The 26,282-nt window shown below is 35.8% G+C and overlaps 1 protein-coding gene across 5 annotated transcripts in view; it reads right to left on the reverse strand.

The window, feature by feature from the left end:
* The window catches only part of LOC106467376 (zinc finger protein 883-like), a 34,005-nt gene extending 8,154 nt beyond the window's left edge, over window positions 1–25,851 (reverse strand). The window contains exons 1-4 of one of the 5 annotated variants that reach the window (XM_022395547.1): window positions 25,831–25,851; window positions 20,062–20,220; window positions 19,678–19,781; window positions 2,314–2,503 (exon numbers count right to left, since the gene is read on the reverse strand). In XM_022395547.1, coding sequence (XP_022251255.1) covers window positions 2,314–2,503; window positions 19,678–19,781; window positions 20,062–20,170 — 403 coding nt within the window. In that variant the 5' untranslated portion in view covers window positions 20,171–20,220; window positions 25,831–25,851. The other 4 variants (XM_022395546.1, XM_013927725.2, XM_022395549.1 and 1 more) reach the window with 4 other exon arrangements.
* Window positions 25,852–26,282: the final 431 nt, after the last annotated feature.

Consider the following 26,282-nt stretch of genomic DNA (forward strand, 5'->3'; position numbering starts at 1 on the left):
AAATGTATAATGTTATGAGATTTAAGCTATTTAGTCTGAAAATTTATGATTTTGTTTTATAATTTGTGTTCATTCTAGAACAAATAAGAAATAATTTCTATTTATTTCCTAATTTTTCAAACGTGGTTACAAGATCAGTCAAATTGACCAAAACCGTACAGAGATTTGTTACTGAAAATAACATTAAAATATAAAAAATTTCTAAAGAAATGTTTGATAACTATCTGGACATTAACAGAGATTTTGCATGTGAAATTTGAAAATATTCTGATGCACAAAGCATTTTTAATCTTAAAATGAAAATTACTTTGCATGTTGGATAGGCAACATGCAAAAAAGAAAAAAAAGGTACGAGAAAAACATTGCTTTACAAACCTTAAGACTTAATAAAAAAAAATAGTATTTTGCATATGAAAGCATTGTAATGTTTACTGATAATCTGCCAAATTTTGTTAACAATCGCTTACTAATTTAAAAGTTATAGCATGAAAACTATAACAAACAAAATGGTTACAAGGTCGGTCTCAGGGACCGAGCCTGTGCTGAAAGAGTTAGCAATGACTGGTACTATGGCTATAGTAAATGTAGTGAGATGTTACACATTTCAGTGCACACAGGACTTCAGTTGCTAAGCACTCATTTTGACTTACTAAAAGTTGCTTGTTTACTTTGGGGGGGGGGGGATAGTACTTGGTGTCAAGTATTGCTTTGCTTTTTCAACACTCGTAGACTTGGGCTTATTTACAAAATTAACCAAGATTTTTGTTCCTAACACAGCATTTGCAATGCTTTTGAGCTTTTGACTTTTCATATTTAACTTTAATGCAGCTCCTACCATATTTGAAATATGAATTTTTTCTGACACAACATGCAATGAGCCATGTAAATATTGTTAGGCACACACACTGAACCCACGAAGCATGGGCAAAACTGTCTTCCCAATTCTGTTGAAAGTTGCACTTTCCAGGCATGATCAATAATAATAAAACAAAAACATGGTTCTCCTTGAAAACAAACTTCTATCCAGTTGAAGCAACTGACTTTAAGCTAATAATCATACAAACAGAGTATGACTGACAATAATGTATCAGAGAGCCATAATCTCAACTTAACGAAATAGAGTCACTGTTACATCTGTGAAGCATTGTAGCATGATACATTGTCCAAAATATTTTTGATCAAGACCAGTTTGTATATTATAGTTAAAGTTGATTTCTAGTGAATAAGGAACTCTTGTATTTGAGTGTTCTGTTTGAATTAATAAACTTAAGAATATATTCAATAAAAAAGGATTTGTGACATCTGGATAACTTACTGCTTACTGTACCCACTAAGCCTAAATCATCCTATCTGATGTCTTTTGACAGAAGAATATTCCTGTAACTCTCAAAGAGACACAGCACAAAATTCTTAGATCTATGGTTTGTTCCCAAGTGTTAAAATCCTTTGTTCACTCTATGAGAACTTTGCCTGACTAATATGTTGACAAACCACAAATTACTGCTAAAATCAGTTTTATTTACTCTACAGTTATGTACATAGAATAGAATCTCCTCTATTCAATCATTTTTAGCCTTAGGCTCTGCCTATTTTCAAAGCTGAATTACATCAGGAACGGATAAGCCCCACCTTTACATCACGGACAGAGAAAGATAAGTAATGAAAGTAAAATAAGTAATGGATCACTTTGCACTCAAGGGATAATAGTTTCTTAGTAAAATATGTAATCAAACTTTAATACAAGCAGAAAAATTCTAAAAAATGCACTGTTTACAAACTTCCATGGAGCTGTGTAAAAATTAAAGTTGGTTGTTTACAGGTTACATACTTATTGGAGTGGGTGATGAATAAAATAGAGAAAAGAGGATGCTTAGAGAAACAACGTCACAATTCTCACACTAGAGGGAATTCAGGATTTTTAAAAATGTTACAGAAGTTGTGTTCTTCATTATAAAGAAGCAAATGATGTCCACTGCCTCTCATTACCTACTGCCTTCCACCCTGGGGTCAGCACCAGTTTGCAAATTGATGCCAATTTGATGTGTTTCTTTGTTCTTTAAGACTGTTTGTGTTCAGTTACTTTAATAAATAATACTAGACTATAACAATCTATGTTTACCAGTACCAAAATAAAGCACTTATACATTATACACAGGTAAGAAACAATGCCTTCAGCTATATATCTCCACATATGTAATGTTAAAATGACCCTGTTTAGAGCTGATTCGTTTAGAGCTCTGTTCTCAGGAACCCTTTCTGAGTGCTAAATGGGGTATTACTATATTTATAATAACTTCATATATTTGTACTTACATGATGCGTCTTCAAACCCAAACACAGTTTGTTGTAGTTCTTCTTTAGCTTCTTCATTTTCTTTCTTAACTTTCATATAATCATATTCTGAACAATCTAGAATGTCATCATCACTCTCACTGAACTTGGAAATAATGCCATCTTTTGGTAAATCACCATGTTGCTCTGTTTTTATTCTCACAAATGTTTTCTGAAACAATAAGGATAGATTAATGAGATTATTATCAAACATTAACAAAGTACAGTTATTTCTTTTGACAAATTATACACTTAGTTGTTTTTTTTATGTATACATAAGATACTTGAATAAACATAAGTGAAAAATAACAGTGAAGAAACATTTATTGCAGCAATATTTTTCTTAGATAAACATCACACATGAAAGGCTAAAATATCAAAATAACATTTTGAAGGCATTTTAATGAAAGAACTATTTAAATGATTAGTTTGTAAAATGACTATCATTCACTACTTTAGATTGCAGAGGATAAAGTTTTCACTTTGCAATATCTTCTGAACTAGCAAAACAGAGCACAATAAATTATATAAATAAGCATAGAGACAACCCATTAAAAGAGATTTCCTGGCATTATATGTGATTCTATAAAACAAATTTTTGTTCCTACGGTGGTTAAAACAATTTGATATAAAAGCACTTACATAATGAAAATTAAAGATGGACAATTAGAAGAATTTTCTAATCAATTAATAATTGGGCTCATTAATCGATTACCATTCAGCTAATTAATTATTCTCATAAGAGACATGAATAGTTGGAATAAATGAAAACATTTTGTTTAGTTAATTATTTTTGGCAGTTATTATACTAATCAATCAACTTTTTCAACCCAGGTTCGGTCCCTGGGACTGATCTCGTAACTATTTTGTGCGTAATAAGCGAACATTAACGAAATTTGGCAGATAATCAGTAAACATTACAATGTTCTCATACACCAAATATCAATTTTTTTTATTAAGTCTTAAGGTTTATAAAGCAATGTTTCTCTCATGCATTTTTTTCTTTTCCCATCTTGCTTGTCTATCATGCAAAGTAATTTTCATTTTATGATTAAAAATACTTTTATGCATCAAAAATTTTCAAATTTCACACGCGAAATCTTTATAATGTCTGGATAGTTATCAAATATTTCTTAAGAAAAAACTTTATATTTTATCTGTTATTTTCAGTAATTAATCTCTGTACAGGTTCAGAAAATGTGACCAATCTTGCAACCACCATAAAAAAATTAGGAAACAAACATAAATTATGCCTTTCATTCTAGAATGAACACGAAAACATAAATGTTTAGCTTAAATCTCATAACATTATACATTTATATATATATTCATTATTTTTATTATATTGACCTTTCACCCGTGCCTGGTTAGCAAAACAGAAATTACAACAACGTGGCTCACGTGCACTCATGTTACCATGTCAAATAACATAAAGGTGACCTTTGGTCTATACAAAGTAACTTGTCATGGCTGTGTTTTAGTAGACTAGTATTTTGTAAAATAAAGTCACATTTCAATTATTATACATTATACATTTATATAGATTATTGCTATTTGGAAACCTGAATCTGGTCATGTATTTTCCAAAAATTGGGGTTCTAATCAATGTGTCAATTTTTCAATAGTCCTGGCGCCTATGTTTCTTTATAAGAGGCATCAATAAAAGTAGGCAAAAAAATAAATACAATTCCTGCACACGTGTCTACCCATCTATGAATGCGAGACTTAGGTGTGAATATAGTTATCCACTATGTTCCTGTAGTATTTGTTGGTTTCTGTGGCAATAAATGACATCAATTCCTGGTCAAAGAAGGTCTCAAAACAGTCAAGTTCTTTTGCATCATTACCATGAGGACGGTCCTCATTCACACCTGAATGCTGCTTGTCAAAATCATGGTGCGCATTTGAGTTATTGGCTACGGAATTTTGAACCTCATATGAGGACCATCACACTCGCACTCGGAACCTCATATAAGGATCATACCAGCTGATGGATTAATGTAAGTATATGGGCGTGTTGGGTTAAGATTCTTCTACAGTAGGGGTTTTTGACTTGTTGGCAATAAATTCAACAATAAACAAACAGCACACACACTCCACTTGTTTTTCAAATAATACATATATATTCGAAACAAGTTAAACGTATGTACAAAATTTCTTTACACTATGGAGTTCAGAGTTGTATCTTAAACACTATAAAGTTATCTTCTTCTTGCCAAAAGTCCACTTAGGCCAAATCAATTGCTTTAGAATTCAGTTGACAAGCCAATCTACTCTTCTCTCTATTTCTATCATGATAGCATTCGTGTAGAGTTCAGTTACATTGTTGTTGAGTTACTGTGGTTGTATCCTGTACTTCCAATTATCGTCTGCTTTCATACTTCCAATAGTCATATGCCTTTTGTCAAAGTCCAATTAGGCGGGTTCAGTAACTTTAGAACACCCTTTGACGAGACAACTTATTCTCTTTATCTTTTTCAAAATTGTTAATCTCACTCTAATATCAACCATTAAGCCTTTCACTCTCATGATGGTTAACTTTTCTCTGACAAATCTCTTTGGTGTGACGTTACTTTTCTTCTCTGTTTCCACGTGTCTAGTTGCCATTATTTATATGTATATCACTTAGGCCTTCTAACAATTTCCATAGCCTAGAACTCAATGGATTGCAAACATGACATTCAATAGCCTCGACATCAATGAATTACAAACAAAATTAATTAATTAATAATACTACCTACACTAAACAGTCTTTTATATCTGACACAGATCTACTCAAAAGCAACATCATCAATCATCAATCTCAAGGACCCATTGCACAGAGGTGGAGCATATTTGTGAAATATGTGCAACATCATCCCCCAGATGTAATCACACAGAAGTTGGAATGCAATGACAACTTCCAGGTCCCACCACACAGAAGTGGATCACCACTAAAACATATATGCAACCTCACCTTCTGGATAGAATTGCACAGAAGCTGGGAGTGACATCAACCTTAGGGACCCACCACATGGAGATGGAGTGCATGACTGGAGGATCAATGTCATGTCCACCAGCAGAACAACATCACCCTACTCTCTACTGAATGGATGTTTCCACGGTCCACTGCCCAAGTGGCTCAGAACTGAGAAGTGGAAAGGACTCTCATACTTCACTGGATGAACATGGGGGGGAGGTGATGCCGTCGACAGTCCAGAGGAGACTGTACAGTGGGTGACCACGAAATCCCTACTTTGAAAAGCAGACCACCCATTCTGCTTTAGTCATGAAGTCCATGGGTGAGTACTGTCTGGAACAAGCATGTTTATGAAGCAAATATATCACAAGGAAAAACCTAGGAGCAATCTTGTGGAACACCCCATCACAACAGTGTGCATTATAGGCCATGGATATCCATCAAGATTGTTGAGGTCAGCCACCCCTTGAAATCAACTTTGGTGGACCATCGCATACAATCCTTACCATGCTACTCCACACAACATCAACCTACTAGGGCCCAACCTGTGCAATTTCAACCCCAGATAGGACTGCAAAGAGGCTGGAACACATGTATCACCAGCAGCATGTCCCATGTAACTACAGTTTGCAGAACGATTAGATTTGGGACCATGCAACCTCAATCCTGGGACTCACCACACAGGATTGGAGAGAGTGAGTCACTAGGCAAGGACAGGTAATGTTCACTACTGAGCAGGAACCTAAACTTAAAAGGGACATGCTCCTGGAAGGATATTAATAAATAGAAAAAACAACTGACCAAGTCACAGGCGAATTGATAAAATAAACATATACAGAGAAGAAAAAAATCTGACCAACAAAGTATTAGTAACAGTATGTGGAAGTCAGGATGCAAACTTCAGAAACCTGAATTTAAATTAAACAGACTAGGTTAAAAAAACTACAGTGAACAAACTGTACAAATTGAACAAAAAATGTTAAAGTACTACTTTGCAAATATAAAGAAAATATTGCATGAAAAACAACACCATGTTAAACAAGTCTGCACTTGATAACTGCCTAAGAAGTAATAGATAGAATTGAATAGAGAGAGCCACATGCATCAAGAGGCTGTCTCACTCCCATTGGTGGAGGGTTGTCACATGATAATTTTCATGCAAAGACACTGTGAACCACGTGGATTGTAGGGTAGATGGGAGTTCTAAGGCTTGTGGCATGAGAAGAAACTTTCCATATAGAGGGCAGCACTGAACAAGAATAGCTAAAAGCATGACTAGAAGGAAGATACTGTATCGGAAACACAATTTTAAATTAGTTGATTATATTTGTGATATTAATCGATTTAACCATAATTTTTAATAATGAATTATTTCACCTGACACTACTCCATGTAATCAATGCTCATAGGTAATCAATTATATCAGGTTAATAGCCAGTTGTACAGAAAATACATAAATGTTTAAGTCATAATTATTTTATTATTGTTATTTACATGAGGAATATATATATATATACATACATACATATACACACAAAAGAAGAGGGTAATGTAATAATTCAGTCTTGTTTATAACAATGGTTTCATATATATAGTCACTGCCTTCTAATCGACACTTAAATTTTATATGATGGAAGAAAAGTAATTGAAGTTGTATCATATCTAATTACTTCTTTGCAGCATGTATAAAAATTATTCTAAAGTTATAATTTTCCTATATTGAAAATATATTTCCGATAGGGCTTTACCTCCACTCCCATAAATAGGTATTATCATTCATTGTGGATTACAAAAATATTTTTTTGCATATAGAGGGCAGCACGCTCCCATATACCTTACAATCAACTGGTTCAAGTGCATCTCGGATGTAAATCATCATGCAACAACCCTTCACCAATAAGAGTGTGACACACTCTCCTGATGCATGTGACTACCTCTATTCGATTCTACTGAACTATCACTTTGAGTTTTGGCAGAAAATGGAAGCACCAGTTTTCAGTGAGGAGGAAGGGTGGGAAGTGTGAAGGGAGATAAGTACCTATCGGAAATACATTTTCAGCATTGGAAAATTATATCTTCCAATACAGTACATTACCTCTTCTCATATAAATAGCTAGAATCCCACATTGAACAGGTGGAGGGACTGCTGCAAGGGAAAACAAAGAAGCATTCTTTGAAAACATCCAAAGAACACCTTAAAGAGGAGATCTTCACCTTAGAAGATCATATGTGTGAGACTGCACCACATCTGTAGCAGGTATATTTGTCGCACAGTGTGGAATGAGGTGTCACAGATCTTGGTGGAAAAAGTGAGGATCACATCCCTACAGGAGAGAACAATGGTGGGATAGGGATACAAATCACCATATTACAAATTTCAATTTAATATTGTATTAGAGTGTGGGTGAAAGTAAATAGATATGTCCCTAGGTGTAAAGTGGCTAGGATGCGACAGACTGTGTATGGCAAATCAACTGCATCCAAAACCCAAACCGCCAGGAACCAACATCCACGAGGTGGTAGGATGAGGATCATACCATCGGTAAGTCAAGTACAATCCAAAACCCAGTCACCAGGAACCAATGTCCATGTTAGGGTAGGAAAGAGGATCATACTGCTGGGAAGTCAACTACAATCCAAAACCCTGCCACTGGGAATCGACATCCATGTGAGAATAGGAAAGAGGATCATACCATCTGCAAGTCAATTACAATCAAAAACCCAACCACCAGGAACCAACGTCCATGTCAGGGTAGGAATGAGGATCATACTCCCAGCAAGTCAACCACAATCCAAAACCTTGCCACCGGGAACCGACATCCATATGGGGGTAGGAAAGAGGATCATACCGGCAGCAACTCAACTAGAACATAAACCCAGCCATCTGGTGGGTAGAAAAGAGGATCATACCAGCTGTACCTCAAGTTCAGCAGACTGGAGGAAATCTCATACCCCACAATCTATGAATGGGACAAATGATAGCAATGTGATAAATCATTTAACCGATGTGGGAACTCAACATCAGGATGATCGGTATATTAAAGATATTTCTGTAATGTAAACTATTTCACTCAAAACCAATCCAACAAGAACTGCCCCCAGTGCAATAACATCATCAGAATAAGAAAATCATCAAGAGCTAGCATAAGGAAAAGAACCATATTAATCTGCAAGATCCACCACTGTAACCCACAACATGGGTGAAGAAAACAAGAGTAAAATTGAGTGAGGAAACAGAGACTTATAATGCATGTGTTAGGACTTATGTTGATTGGATCAATTCTGAATCCAAAACCTAGCCACTGTGAACCAGCTTCCATGTGAAGGTAGGTTGAGGGATCCCAATTGAATGGGTGAATTGCAATTTTAACTGCTCACTCCAAAGCTACAACATCCCCTCTGATAAACTTGTACAGAGATGAAGCATCAGATTGGAGGAAATCTCATCTACAGCAGCACAACAACAACACCCTACTATCAATGGAATGATTTTATCATTTTTGTATCGTATCATTATCACATTCAGCAGCTTGGAACTGGAAAGTGGTAAGGACTCCCATACTCCACTGGAAGAAAAAGATGGAAAGAAAATGTAGTGGAGGGTCCATAGGAATGTCAACACTACAGATAGTGCAACAGGTGACCATGAAAACCCTATTTTGAAAAGCAGACCATACATGATTTATCTAATCAAAGGCATGGCAGGGATAGGCAGCTATCCCCTTCTGCTTTCTCATGAAGGCCATGAGTGAGTACAGTCTGGAACGAGCATATTAATGAAGCAAATATATCATGAGGAAAAACCTACAAACATGGCCTGACAATGCAGATTTGACTATGAGAAGCATACCTGGTCAGGCATCACTCGCCACAAAGCAGGATCCAGACAGTAAAAAAAAATAAAAGGTAAAAGCCCCTGAAAAAAAAGATATATATATATATATGAGATAACTTATCCAGTCACAGTCTCTCTGAAGTCTGAAGAATGGCTACAAATGGAAGACGATAACCTGCAGATGAAGACACTGATCTGATGGAGATAGTGAGAAATGAACGTGTGTGGAGTAGCCCACATGTCCGATTGAAGAAGTTCCTCCAAGGGATGACGGAAATGAAACGCCTGAGAAAAGGTAAGGTGCCTGACCTGGTGAACAGACATCCAGAACAAATTAGGGGAAGAAGATAAGGAAGAATAAGCCAATCGAATTAAAAGCTGAACCAAATTGGTCATGGTGGAAGGAGAAAGGTCACAAACAGAGGATGTCTGCCAAGGAATGAATAGTAGCATATCCAGATCAAACCAAGGATAAAGGTGGGAAATGGAAGGAAGGGAAATTGGTCAGAAGGAGGAATTACCCTTTGAAGCCACCGATTTTTTGGGAAGGAAAGTGATCCAGATAAAGGAGGATATATGTGGAATGACGTAGAGTATGTGAATGTCAATGGCAAATAAATCCGACCAACGACGTCCACAGACTAATAGGGGAAGGAAATAAGTCTTAAGAGATAAGTAAAAAATCGAGGTTGAAACGAGGCAGTGAAAAACCACATTCACATCTCAATCTGGAATGACTGCACACCAAGATGGAATACTAATCCAGAAGGAATGCAACAGTAGGGAAAGGGTAGAAGAGGTAAAAACTTTACAGTACCTGGAAAAACAAAAAGTGTGGGATAAGGCAGCCCAATAACCAGCGATCGAGGAGACAGAAGACCCCTGATCAAACAGCCAAGGGAGAAAATCTGTAATACAAGGAACAGTGAGTAAGCGGGGGGAACCCTTGACCCAAAAACCAACAGTGGAAAATGTTGCATTTATGTTGATAAACATCCCTAGAGGAAAGGCAAATGGAACAAGCTAAAAATGAAGCGACCTGCCAGAACAAACCGGATCTCCTTGCCAGGGACCAGATAAAAACCAGGCGTGAAGATGGAAGATATGAAGGGCTTGATGATGTAGAAGGGATGGAGTAAGAAGATGAGGTAATGGAGGGGCATGGAAAACACAGTTGTGCCAGCCAGTACAGAGCATTCAGAAGGACTTGACACATAGTGGCATGGATGATCGAAATCACCCTGTGAAGATGGATGGGAGGATAAACATACCGGTAATTGTTGGTCCAATCTTGATGGAATGCATCAACAGCGAGAGGATGAGGAACTAGAGACCAAAACAGAGGTAACTTGGTATTGAGGATGTGACATATACATCTAGGTGAAGAGTACCCCAATGAAGGCATAGCCACTGGAAAACAAGAGGGTCGAGAGATCACTCTGTTGGATAAACTTTGTTGGGACAGGAAAGACGATCCGCAACAAGATTGAATGCACCAAGAACATGACACGCAAAGATATAAATACCAAGCATGTAGGTCAAAAAAGGAGATCCAAGGTTCGACCACAAAGAGAAGGAGAATGGGTGCTGTCTTGGTGATTGATATAAGCCACCACTTTAGAATTGTTGGAATGGATCATGACCAGACGATTCTTGGCAAGATGAAGAAAATAATCTAAAGCATGACGTACAACCAGCATGTTCGGGATGTTGATATGGTAAGATCTTTTGGCTGGAGACCACTGAATTGAAGCCTCCTGCTGATCGACCCCCAGCCTGAAGGAAGGTGTCTAGCAAGATATGCAAATCTGGATGAAATGGAACACCTGCCAACATGTGAGCCTTGTTCAATCACCAATGTAGATTGCCTACAATCAAAGGAGTAAGGGAAATAGGAGCTTCCAATGGATCCCGCACAAGATTCCACTGAAGAGACCTCATATGTGCTTGACCCAAGAGGATAAGGGCTTCTATGGAAGACCACATCCCCAAAAGCGATAGAACCTCGTAAGCTATAAGAGAGGGAGCAGTAAGGGCATGGAAAACTGAAAGCTCTATCAAACCAAGTCAAAGAGGAGAAGGTTGGGCCAGACTGAGATGAATGTTGAAAAAAAAAAGACACCTAAATGGACAAGATATTGTGTAGGTATAAAGAATGAGTTCTCCTGTTTGATTAATTTGATTAACCAACTTACACAAGCTGCCTTCAGGAACAACAGATGAGTCTGATGGATGGACTCCTAGTCAGAACGAGCTAATAGAACGTCCATGTAATGATGGAAGAGTAACCTCTGAGCATGCAAATGTCGGGCAAAAACCTTGACCACCCGACAAAAAACATACAAAAGGGTAGTGTGTTGTTAAACTGACTCCACATGGAATTCCAAAGTCTCAGGGATATTACTAAAAACATACCACTGTACAGAAGGGGTCATACATAAGTTCAGGAGATAAGTAAGTGGTAAGCAAACTTTGGACAAAGCAGTGTCCCTCTCCAGGAGATTCCAACAACAGAAAACCATGTATGTAAGGATAGAGCCAAAGAAGACAAACGTGCCAACATGGAGGTAATTAGGAAGAGACAAACTCAAAAACTCTCAGGATCTCTGTGGATCACCTCGAAAAGGAGGTGAATGGTAGACAAGTACTGTAGGAGAGTCGACAGGGTAAGATGAAGGCGGGAAAATTGGGCAAGGTATAAATGAACAGGATAATCAGAGTCTTTCCCCCACATGGGCAAAATTGATCCTAACTGTTGAGAATCTAGATACAGACATTCAGCCTGATGTTAGGCAAAGGTAAACTGATCTGAAGCCCTATGCCCCTTCTGCAGAATCAGCTAGGCCCAATACAGCTTTTTAAACATATTAAAGAATAAAACTTCTCACAAAACTTGAAAAACTTTATTAAGTTTGTGTAATATATATGTAAAAAAATCATTCAATTATATTTAGTATTTGTATGATTTTTTCAGCTTCAGAATTTTACAAAAGATCACTGTAAAAACAGTTTTTTATAAAAAAAATATCAAAAATACTTTTTTGTTTTAGATTTCACATTTTTTAAGTTTTTCAGGCTAAAACATACAGTACAACAGTTTTTCTTAAAAATAAAAGTGCAGCTTTTGTCCTTGTAATATGTAATCATTGTTCTACACAACATAAAACCCGTTACAAAATGTGAAAGAAATGCTTAAACTGGAATGTGTTTTTAATATTGATTAAAAAGTTATATTTTATATTTCTAATCAATTTGAATTGTTTTAGATTCGTTATAATATTTATATTTGGGATTTCATCTTGGAAACTTTTTTGGTCCACTAAAGCAATTACATAACCTAATTAAAAAATACACACATACAGAACAACTGACTGTTTGTTTGTTTGTTTTTAATTTCACGCAAAGCTACACGAGGGCTCTCTGTACTAGCCGTCCCTAATTTAGCAGTGTAAGACTAGAGGGAATGCAGCTAGTCATCACCACCCACCACCAACTCTTGGGCTACTCTTTTATGAACGAATAGTGAGATTGACCGTGACATTATAATGCCCTTACGGCTGAAAGGGCGAGCATGTTTAATGTGATGGGGATTCGAACCCGCGACCTACAGAGTACGAGTCGAGCGCCCTAACCTCAGAACAAATGAAGTGATGAATGATCAGTTTTCATTGTGCAACTATATGCCTACATTCTAGCCAATGCTAAATACCTCTCCTGGGTTATTATTGTAAAAAATATATTTATAACTTTCAAAATTAAATAATACAATATAAATGTAACATCAGCAATAAGAAAAATGTCACAAAAGACTACAAAGAAATTTCCATACTAGGGAATTATTTCTAAAATCAGTGTTCATCCTTCAAATGTAATTCTATAAGACTACTTCTTCTTAATTTAAAAGCTGAAAAATCCCTAAATAAATTATTGACAAGTTGTTTACATAACTTTGAAACTAAGAATTTCCTCTTTTCATTGGTTTTCAGATTGGGCATGTCTATTTTCACATCTGAGATAAACGTTTATTTGTCAAGGAACCTTTGTTCACCCCTACTAATGCACTACTCCAGGTAGATATTATGTTGACAAATCATAAAATATTTTTACAACCACTATACTGAAGTAGACAGACTAATATCTATCCAATCAGTTTTTACCATTGGTCTTGGCTACATTCAAAGTTGAGTTTTATTAGAAACTGTTTAGATCACATACTGTGATATCACAAGAAGATGGCAACTAAGGACATTAGTATTAAAACCACTAAAAGAAAATAAAAAGAACTTGAAAAACAAGACATGGATCATTATATTTTCATGGGATGACAGTTTCATAGCAAATATAAGGCTATAGAAATATATTTTGTTTAAATGAACAAATGCATTGTTTATATATGAGTCTTCTTGGAGCTGCACAGAAATAATGTTTGCTTGTAGTTAAGCACAAAGCTACACAATGGGCTATCTGTACTCTGCCCTCCATGGGTATCGAAACCTGGTTTCTAGCGTTGTAAGTCCACAGACATACCGCTGTGCCACTGGAGGGCCAGAAATAATGTATTTAAATTACTACAAATACAGAAGATACTATAAATTTTTGATCACATCATCATACTATAAACAATAAGATTATTTTGTTTTTTAGTTCAATCAGTTAGGTATGATGTGAAACAATACATTTAACCAAACTAAGAGATTTTTTTTCTTAGCCTATTAAACTTAACATTACATAACATTTGTGATACTACAAAATAAATTACTTTCCTAAACCAAATGTCAACTGACACAGACTACTACTGTAATAAACATGAATTACATTTAACATCACTATGGCTAACTATAACCTTTACTTTGTGGCAAGTTATTATCCTTCAGATATTACAATTTCTTCTCTGCTTAAATTGCTAGTATTCTTTGTTTTTTTCATTATTATTTTCATACACTTTTGTTCAGATATCTATGCTAGTGTTAACACAGTGCTTTTAATATTAGTTCAATAAAATGTGTTCCTACCTTTGTTCATGTACTGACAACAGTGTTATAAACACTGTTCATACCCTGTATCAGTATCCTTAAGAAGGAGCAATCAGTGAATGTTCACCAGGTAAACAAAATTAGCTATGTACTAAAATAATTTATTATTTGTTCCAGAACACTTTATGTAGTAGTAATTTTACTGCAAAATTTAAAGAGGCAAACAACTTCTGATATTCAACTCATTATACAAGTTTTTCTCTTTGCTAACATAAACTCCTGACCACATCTAGTAGTTAACACATGCTAATATCAATCCCTGCAATGCTAAAGTTTCATTAAGAGAAGGAAAAGAATAAAATGTTTAACTTTTATAAACAAAACATAATGTGGAACTCAGTCCAATTTTTTCTATGTCATAAAAACATCACATTAAGACTGAACAGCTATAATTTTCGTTTTTTTTTGTCTTAATATTACAACTGTTGTCCAACCCATCCTACAACGTTTTGTCACACTTGCTCTGACCCTATAGTTGTGACTGTGAACACCATCAGAAATGATTAGATGTTAAGAAGATGGACAACATAAAAAATATTTGAATTAAAATACTATTTAGCTGTTCTCTCAGTTACAGTTATCTTTCTCCAGCACGAAAATTATTGAAGTTATAATTTTCCTATACTGAAAATGTATTTCCGATAGGTACTTCCCTACACTCACAAGATGACCTATTCTCGTCCAGTGCTGCCCTCTATATGCAAACTTTTTTCTTTATGCATGCCACATGCTCCTCCCTATTGGAATCAAATTATTCCAACAAGTCTCTCATGCAAATCATCATGCATCACTTCTCCATCAATAGGAACGTCACACATATGACTCCCTCTGTGCGCCTCTACTAAACTATCACTTCGAAGTTTGGCAGAAGATGTAAACATCAGAGGAAAGTGGGGAGGAAGGGTGAGAAGTGTGAGAAGAGGGAAATTCCTATCAGAAATACATTTTCAGGAAAATTATAACTTCTGATATGGCACATTGATAAGGTGGAGGGACCAGTGCCAGGGAATGACAGAAGTACCCCCCAAAAGCATCCAAAGTATACCCCTGAAAATGAGCATCCTTTCGATACCACATGTCAGGTCCTCAGTTCGATATATCAAAGCTAACACGTGTCATGTTCTGGAGTCAGAGGGGTTCCAGATTCCCTCTGGGCTCTTGAACTTGAGATGAAGACATTATGATCCTCATCCTACCCCCGTGTGGATGTTGGTCCCCAGCGGCATGGGTTTTGGAGGTAGTTGACTTACTGAGTACAGTTTGTCATGCTCTAGCCACTCTACCTATACCTAGGGGCAGATCCATTTATTTGCCCACTTTCATACTTTGTGGGATTAAGTTCCATATATATTTTGGGTTTAGCATCACTATCCTGCCTCAGTTCTCTCCCACTTGGATGTGGTGCAGTTCCCCTCATCAGATCTACGAATCTGACTCTTCTATCAAATATAAATCAACTCCCCCAACAGCAAAACCAACCAGATCCATTCAAAAAGTAATAACATCCTCAGAAGAAGATACATGAGAGATAGCAAAAAGGACAGAACCAAAACAATTCCCCTTACCTCTGCTGTGACCCACAACACAGAAGGAGTATAATAGAGGGAGGAACTTAGACAACCATAAACATGTGTAAGGACTGATTTTGATTGGTTCTATTCTCAATCCAAACCCCAGTCATAGTGTACCAACATCCATGCAGGGGTAGGATGAGGACTCCAAATCAAAGAGGTGAACTGCAAATTAACGTATCGCTCCTTAGTGATTGTATAACACACAGTGGAGGATATCACATCATACACCCGCAGAACACCACCACTTAACTCTGCACTGAATGGTTATAGCCATCTTTGTGTGGAACCCATACAGGAGGGTGCCTCTTCAGTTGATCACCCCAGCAGTTTGGAACTGGAAAGTGGTAAGGACTCCCATATCCCACTAGAAGAAAGAGGGGTGAGAATGTAGTGGAGTCTGGAGAAACATCATTACCTGAGACAGTGCAATGAGTGACCACAAAATCCTACTTTGAAAAGCAGACCATACTCATTTATTCATGGCAGGGATAGTCAGCCATCCCCTTCTGCTTTACCCATGCAATCTATGGATGATACGGTCCAGAATGGACAAGCTTATGAAGCAATTACATTACCAGGTTATTCACCTCCAAGCATTCTTGTGGAACACCTCAACCCAACAGTGAGCATTGTGAAGCCATGGTAGTTAAAGCATGAGTCAACATGACTGTGCAGTGCAGGATCCCTATAACAAATTAATAAAGCAAAGACCCCTGAAATGAAAAGAATGTATGAATATAGACTTACCCAATCAAAGTTGCCCAAAGCTTGAAGAAGGTCCAAAGGTAGAAGACGAAAACTCGAAGAAGAAACCTCGATATGGTGTAAATAATGGGAGATGAACATATTAGGTGTAGTCCACATGCCCGATTGTAGGATTTTCTCTAATGGCTGACGAAGATGAGATGTGAGGGAAAACATGAGGTATTGAATCTGATGAAAAGATGCCCTGAACAAATTCCGGTGGGAAGAAGATAAGGAGGAATAAGCTAATTGAATCAAATGTTGAACCCAATTGGTGAGGGTAGAAGATCTTTGAGAGGAAGAAACAATCCAGATAAAGGAGAAGATAGGTGTGGTGGTAAAGCGTATGTGGAATGTCAATGGCAAACAGATTAGACTTTCGACGTCCACAGGCTAAGAGGAGAAGGAAATACATTATAAGGGAAAGATGAAACATAGAGAGGTGGAAATAGGTTCAAACGGAGGTAAAGTGAGGGAAGGAGGACCATATTAATATCCCAGTCCAGAAGACTAGGCTGTCTGGGAGAATGACAAATCTGGAAGGAATACATTAACATGGTAAGGACAGGGGAAGTAAAAACTCTATAGTATCTTGAAAACAAATGGTATAGGATAAGGCAACCCGATAACCCGAGATCGAAGAGACCAAAAACCCCTGGTTGAAAAGCCAAGTGAGAAACTCAGCCACAGTACGTCACTCAGTGGGGAATCCCCAAGTAGTAGACCAACTGTGGAACACCTTCCATTTGCACTGATACACCTCCATTACAGAAGAACATATGAAATGAGCCAAAATGAAAGCTACTCGATGAAAGAAACCTGATCTCCTTACCAAGGACCGTATATAAGCCAGATGTGAAGATGAAAGACATGAACGGCGGGATGCAGAACTGGGGGCCGAGGTTGATGAAAAGATAATGGAAGGGGTGGAGAGTAAAGTTGCAGTTGGTGTAATCATGGAAACCACAGTTGATCTGGCCAACAGGGAGCAATCAGAAGGACTCGACATGGAGTGGTATGGATGAGAGAGACCACCTGATGAAGTAATCGAATAGGAGGATAAACATAAATGAATTTGTGGGACCAATTCTGGCTGAAGGCATTGACCACCAGAGGCTGAGGATGAGGTACAGGGGACCAAAAGAGAGGTAATTTGTGATTGAGGGCTGTGGCACATGCATCTATGTGTGGAAACCCTACATATTGCAAAGCCGTCCAAAATACGAGGGGAGCTAAAGACCAATTTGTCAGATAAATTTTGTTGGGGCAGGAAATACAATCCACTACAAGATTGAAAGCACCTGGAACATGACATGCAATGAGATGAATGTGGTGCATGTGGGCCCAACATATGAGATCCAATGTATGAAAACAGAGAAATCTTGACCAGGTGCCCCATTAGTGATTGATATGTGCTACCACCTTGGAATTGTCAGAATTAATCATCACCAGACAATGTCTGTCAAGAGGAAGGAAGTAATTCAAAACCTGACAGACCGTGAGAACCTCAAGGGCATTGATTTGCAAAGATCTTTCATCAACAGACCAAAGACCCGAAGCATTGACCCATGCACCCCAGTCCTAAAGAAAGTGTCCATGAAAAGATGTAAATCCAGACAAGGAGGAGGAAGCAGGATGCCTGCCGATGTATGGGCCTTGTCCAACCACCAAAGCAGATCATCCAACAGGGTTTGAGGAAGGGTAATGGGAGCTGCCAAGGGATCACAAGTAAGGTTCCTTTGATCATAAAGAGCCCACTGAAGGGATCGCATATGTGCATGACCGAGGGGTACCAGTGATGCCATTGAAGACCACATCCCCAAATGCAATAGAACCTCACAAGCAGAAAGTGACTGAGCTGAAAGGACGTGGCAAACTAACAATTCCATGTAACAAAGTCGTAGAGGAGAAGATTGGGCCTGACTGAGATGAGTGTTGAGAAAAACACCTAAATAGACAAGATATTGGGTAGGACGGAGGAAGAACTTCTCCAATTTGATTAACCAGCCCACCCGAGCAGCTGATGAGTATGGCTGGCTGACTCCAGTTCAGAAGTGAGAGAATGTCACCAGAAAACCCCTCAGGATTTTGGTGGAGAACCTCAGGGAGGAGATGGATGGCAGAGAGATACCCTAAAAGAGTTGTGAGGGTAAGACAAAGGCAGGAAAATTGGGCATGGTTCAGACTTAGAGGATATTCAGAGACCACCATGCCCCCCCCTCCCAAACAGGTAAAATAAAACCTAACAGTTGTTGGTCTAGAAAATAACAGTCTGCACGATGATATGCAAGAGCAAGCTAATCCGAAGCACATGGGGGGTGAATCATGCTAATCCTGTCACTTAATTATGAGGCAAATTGGTCAGCATGTACCCAAATATCTGGGGAGGGGAGAAAAACCAACAAGGGATGTGAAGATTGGTCATGTAGTAAGGAAGAATGTGGTTCATAGGAAATAGGGGCAAGGGATAAAACATCACATACCTGAGAAACGAAATCCAAAAAGACCATAGTAGGCCTAACTGACTCCTCAGGAGGGGCATGGGAAGGCACAGCAAAATCAGGAGGTGGAAATATGCGATCCAAGTCCTTATCAACCTGAACAGGCTCAGCATGTTTGGGAGGAGGTGGGGCAAGGTCCAGAGATAGAGGTTGACCCATGTAACGTTCAATTTTCCTGCAAATAAACGCTGATAAATCTCCCATTGGGTCACCCACACCTGAGACCCCTGAAGTGGTAACATGAATTTTGGAATTCATAATCAAAAAGAGTCAACCAAAATTGAAATTATTAATAATAATATGACTGTGATAAACTGGGATTAAATTCAAGTAGAGAAACAGTCTTAATAAACTTGGAAGTAATTTAAATGAAAATCACTTCATGAGTATACTAAAGTTGAACGTGAAACTTGAAACAAACAAAGTAACATGTCCAAGCACAACTGCTGCCAAACAAGTAGTGATAGTTTGGTAGAGGTGTATAGAGGGAGTCACATGTGTCACGTGAATATGTCACACTCCTATTGGTGGAGAAGTGATGCACGATGATTTGCATGAGACATATTGGAATAATTTAATCCCAATAGGGGGGAACAGAAGGCTTGTGGCATGCATAAAGAAAAAGAGTTCACATGTAGAGAATAGCTAATCTTGTGAGAGGAGGGAAGTACCATATTGGAAAGTTTTATGTATACACTACCTCAATCTCATCTGTTACTTTATATTTTTCTTCTATTTCTTCTTTCTCTTTTCCAAGGACAACAATGGAATGACAAAATCCTTTTTCTGAGGAATCAGCTTCTCCTATTAATTAAAATGAGGTATAAAAATATTTGTTGTTTACAAACTAACAAATTTGAGAATATGGTATATGCATTATGACATCTTAAAGGATTATACATGCATGGCACTATCACTAACTTTCAGCCACATGAAAATGGAATTCTTGAAAATTAACTTCTTAGTCTGGTGATTCTTAGCCAAATAATGAATCAAAAATACATTTTAATTTTTTGTCTTTGATGATATACTTCATAAAACATGTTAAAAAGTATAAGTTTCAAATTCTAAAAATAACACTTACTGGGTGATGCCTTACTAGTTTCTTCTTCACTTTCCAGCAATTTGACTTCAAATAAAGTATTCTGTTTCTCATCTGACAAAGATTCTACATTCATCCTCAATATTTCCATGGTTACATCTCTATGTCACCCTTTAAATTGTCCAAAGCCAATGGAACGGGCTAGGAAAAATCAGCGGGGATTTTCAATAAAAACATCTTAACTTTCAAGCTGTCTTACCACAATTATCAACATTATTAGAGGTATACAAATTGACTCTATTTTTCTAGAATTTCTGAAAAAAATTATTATACTGTAAAGAATGGAGTAACTGAAACCCCCCTCCATTTCCAGTATACAGAGACAGATTGCATTTTTGGGTGATCATTAGATGTAAAAAAAATCATGCTTAAATGCATCAAGGTATGTGTACAAGAGTGGTACATTTTGGCTAAAATGATTAAAATTCACAATAATTTCAAAACATATGCATAATTTCTTTTCTGCCAATAAGCATATTAGAATCATAATCCCCTCTCAAATTATGTGCCTTGTACACCTGTCATAGTATTGATAATTGTGGAAAACCTTATGAATGTTTTCCCACTTAAATGTTTTAAATATTTCAATAAATGCAGAATAATGAACACTGAAATTTTAATACTTACGAGAAATTTCAGTTTTTACCATCTTCTATATGAAGATCTATATGTTTTCAACAAATAAATATAGAGCATCGTTTGAAAAGATTGTATGGACAAAAGATAATATTTCAACTAAGGTAAGAATCACAATACTACTTCTTAAATATAGCATTGACTTCCACAAATCTTTTCAACAAATACCACTGTCCAAGAATTTTAACTATACACACAGTAAAAACACAACATGCAAACCATTTCTGGAGTTCATAACTGAAAGAATTATATAAAATCTAAATTCACAGCATGAAGTCAGGAGTAGACACCTCATTCTGCAATCCATTTTGGTTTAATAACTACAATTATCTTCATAAGTAGAACAATATTTTCACAACTCAAGTATACTCATTTAAAAAAACAAATGTATATATATATATATATTATGCACATATTGAACTAATATATTCATGTGTATTTTCAGAGGAAAAACTGAACTTTTGTTCTTTGCTTACCAGTCATATCTGCAGTTTACTGGCATGTAACTTTATTGTATGGTGGATACAATCTTCATATGATTTTCGAAATCAACCAATCACATAGCTTGACTACATGCTTTTAAATGCTCCACTTGAGCTCTTTGACTATAATACCACTAATTTGTTTCAACCGTAAATGCTGGATTTCATATTTCTCTCATCACCAAAAATTATCAAACTGGGAAATACACAGTAAAGGAAGGTGAGATAAGATGGCCACCTGAACTCTGAAAGCAGTTTCACCAATTAAGATGAACATCATGAAAAATCAAAAGGTTTTAACTATAAATGTAACTTCTAGTTAAAACAAAGACTGAATACAGACTTTTATTAACTCCTGAAAAAATGCAATTTTTGTGGTTGGGGGGTCTGTTTTACCTATAAGGTAGGATAAAATAGATATCCAAGATGAGGTAAAATGGCCCTCATCTAACTCAAAATAACTGCAACTTAGAATAAATGCTGCACTTAATTAACCTGAATTATTTAATGTTCCTAACAGAGATAGAGAAAGCCATTCACAAGATGTTCATTATTCAGAACAATGGTGCAAAAGATCATGGGTACTAGTGTGGGGCAATGGCATACATTAAGAGCTAAACCTTAAGACAGAAATATGCATCATTAGTGTGGAGTAACACCTTAGATCACAGTTGTTCAAAAACAAAATATTTAAATTTTGCTTTTTATCATTTACATTTGCACTACCTACTGGTGATTTTTATGCACAGGGTCACATGAACAATAGTTACGTACAATTCACTCTGATGGCAGCATGTCATAACTGATGATATACATGGGTGGCTATTTTACTGAAGGTTACTGTCTTACCACATTTTCCCCTACCTGTCAACATATTTTCTTAATTATTATTTTTATGGTCTTCACAAACCAAATACTATTCTAGTCTAATATTATATATTTTTCTTTTGATAATAAACTAGAGCAACAAAGGTGAAAAATAGCTGATACATCTTAACACAACCTTTCTATTTGTCCTGCTTTCTTTAACTTCATTAATGCTATTCTGTCTAATCAAGCTTAAAGCAACAGTTTGCAAAAGAATAAATCTCAGTATATTTTATTAAGTTTCATAACTTTGTTTCTGAAATATGTTTTACTATGTTACTTCATTGTTGATTAACAAAGGTAGTGATAAATTCCTTCCATAAAAAAAAATACCCTGTGAATAACTCTGGCATGTTTTAGGGCATACTTTTTACTTGGAATGATGAAATATGGGCCTACATGTAGCAAATTCTACATGGTGATTTCTAATAGTTATAATAACAATACAACAAATCAAAACATAATTACTTCATAAAAATTCGGGGTTCTTACTAATAATGATACTGACGTAATAATCATGGGAGACATTAACTTTAAAAGCAATGCAGATGGTTCTCTCTATATATTCCAGTGAGACTGTAATATTCACTGTCACGTACACTCAATGGATTGTCAGAAAACTAAACCTGAGCTGCTTATCATAGATCCACATGAAAAACTTGTTATGTCTTGGTCACTGACATTCATGCCTGTGTCTTTTATTAGTAAGTTGATTACAATCTTCTGGTGTAAATCAATTGCTAATTAGGTGATTTATACAACTTTCAAGTCCAAAAGCATTGGTGCACATATCAAGTAGCCCTATGAACTTTGGACTGCTTAAAGGTGTTGCATGTTGTGTTTGTTACTCTTGAGTTGTCTTCATTATCAAGGGTCTATCTTAAAATTTAGAGGAAACTAATCTTTTATAGAAGTTCATTTGACATTCACTTCTGACCCAAGCTTCATCAGTGAAATTTTTGCTCATGTTGTCCTTCAATTATTTGCATACTCTACCATGTCTTTTGAAATAGCATCACTCTTAGTCTGAATGCTGGGCCATAGCAGTTGCAAAAATTTAATCATAAAATAGTATACAAATAAAAGTTAAGACTGTAAATAGGCCAAACAAATCTACTTTTTGCAACAAATACTGAAATCATATATAAAAATTGAGTTTGATTCTGGAATGGATTCACTGTGGACTGAAATGAGCAACAACATCTCAACAAATTTTCTTTTTTAAATGGCTAAATTTGACTCTCTGTAAGTTGAAGAATTTTATAAGAAACAAACATTAATCATTATGTGATTAATATAGCATAAACATACTCTTATTTGAAAACAAGTTTGGGCCACATTCCAGTCTTATAGACACTCATCCATTTGTTTAGTTTTCAGAATGACAATTTTGAAGTCATGTAACTTATCATTAGTAATTTGGAATAATGAATGAAAATATGGTTTAAGATGGATCTGGGAAATTTTTAAAGATAAATTGTTTTATTTCAAAGTAGATATTACTAAAATGAGGAAAAGATTTAACATTGAAATTCTAATCTAATTAGCTTTCCACTGATGTAAAGGAGAAATCGGAGATAAATATCATATCAAAGTTTAAGGAGTTTAACTTGACAGATAGGATGGAAGATATACAGAATTATACAGGAAAACTAGATATATAATTGAAAAAGAAATAAGGAAATCAAAAATAACTTATGAGAAAATGGTGGCTGACAATGTGAAAACTGAAAACTTCTTAATTATGTAAAGGTAAGAAAAATATTCAAATGGATATTGAGACCTTAAAAGATGCTGATGGCAAAGTTTTTATTGAAGACTATGAGACAGCTAAGCTTTTAAATGTTTTATTTTTACAAAAGAGTATCTTATCATTATTTCTGACTCTCAGAAAGCTATGAAAAATATTGGAATTGAACTGAATCGTGTAAATATTAATCCCTTGGGGAAAAGTAAAAAGACTGAGGAATAAAAAATAGATACAAATACAACACCAAGACCACTAAATGCTTCATCCCAGAGTTTTAAGGTCAAAGTTTAAAGCTAGAACTGGACAATTAACTTCATTAATTGATTACATATAAGCCGTGCATGCATTAACTCATGTCACATAAAACACTGATTATGTTAAATTCAATTAAATTGATTTATATCTTGAAAATAACCAACTTATCAAAATATTGCCATTATGATTTCTTAATTCTATGATTATTTTTGATTAATTCAAGGTTATTCGGCTTAACTGGATAGTGTCAAAACCAAATAAAATAATCAACTAAATGAAATTAATGTTTCTGATTATTCCAACTGTCCTAGTCTCGTGATAATAACAGACAAATTAATGTAATCAATAAATGAACTCAACGATTAGAAAGTTGCTAATGTTGCAAATAAAGATTGCTCTGGATATCATAGGCCAGTTGGTCTTATATCTTTAGTAGGAAATACTCTAGCATGATAAAAGACGATTTTGTGAAAAAAGATGTAAAAAAAAAGTCGACATGGGTCCACTAAGGAGAAATCTTAACTAACTAGTCTGTTAACTTTTTTAAGACATTACTTGTTATCTGGATGAAGTCAGATTTTGAAAGAATATTTGATAAGACATCACATGGATTAGCTGAGAAAATCACATCAGTATGTTTTGAGGAAAAACTAGTTAATTATTGAAGGGTGGCTACATGACAGAAATCTAAATATTATTGATGTAAACATCTTAATAATGGCATCATCTACATCTTAATTAATAAATTTTGTAATAAAATAATCTTACAATTAAATTTGCAAAGTCTAACACATAATAGTCATTCAAGTAAAAATGTTGTGGTGTATTTCACTTTAAACTTTTCATAATTTTTCAAAACATAAACATTCAAATGTCTTTGAAAGTCAACAAAAACTTGGAAAAGTGAATGGCTTTGCAAACATCTAATTAAACATCCACTTTATAATTGGAAATAGGGAGAGTGAATAGACTTTTGAACCATTTCATTTGAATTAGTGTTTATTATTAAGACATATCTGTTACTATCACATTAGCTCTGTAACATGTTTAAAACCACATTATCTAACTTAAATTCTGAAGTGCCTTGCCAAAAACAATTCTAACCAAAGAAAACCTAACTTGGTGTCAGCTATGACACTACACGTATCATAGCCTAACTTAGTGTCATCTATTTAGTGCAGATTTAACTTTTATTCAAGCACTGCAGCTGTGCATTTACTTTGTAAATTCTATATACACTGCAACTGTCTATATACATGAGTGTACTGTTAAACAAAACAAGTAAATAAATATAAGTAGCACAGAAAGAATACGGTTACTATTATTCTTTTAATTTCATTCACAGTGCCTTTAATTAATGGCTGGCAAGATAACATTACATTACACCCATAATGGCAGTGAAGATTACAAACATATATAAACAACAGGATAATACTTAGCATGAAACAACAAAAAATATATATTCTAAGTCATGCACAGGTTTCAATCCATTTCTTTTGTTGTTCATGTCGTATCAATCTCCATATTCATTTATAGTAATGACAATGGGAAATATCGGAATAGTCAAATATCTCACTCCACTCTACATTATTAATAATAATAATATTATTATTGGTAATATTAGTCAAAACAATTGACTGCATAAAGTTAACTTACAACAGAGTTGTAAGTATAACCTACTTCAACCTTTAGTTAAGCTCTTAACACTGTTTTCTCAAAAGAGAATTGTAAATGAAAAATATTTGAAATGACCATTTTTACCTCCTGTAAATGTATACCAACTTGGGAACGAACGTTAAAGACATTTGCTTATGTTCCCCAACGCCTAACGTCGCTAGTGTAGGTTTATTCTGTAATTTTGACACTCACTTCTTGTATCCCTTGGCAACAGTGTTTCCAGAGCTGCGAATTTATTTATGTCTAATCCAAGCCTGTTCAAAAGAAGAATATTTCTGCTAACAGAGAGAATAGCCCCTTGTTTGCATTGGTATTTTAATCATTGTGCGCGACCTGGGAGGACCTATTCAGACCTCTTCCTCCTTCCTATTGTTACGCTTCTGTTCGTTTGTTAATTTCCCGTAGAAATTCTTCCCGAGAAACTTCAGCGATACAAGTCCTTTCTTAAATAAAACTAGTTTATTCTTTCTCAATATAACTTTGCAATTCACTTAATTTCCACAGTCATTTTAACTTTAATACACGCTATAATTCAC

This window comes from Limulus polyphemus, unplaced genomic scaffold (assembly GCF_000517525.1).
Source record: "Limulus polyphemus unplaced genomic scaffold, Limulus_polyphemus-2.1.2 Scaffold2591, whole genome shotgun sequence".
NCBI lineage: Eukaryota > Metazoa > Arthropoda > Merostomata > Xiphosura > Limulidae > Limulus > Limulus polyphemus.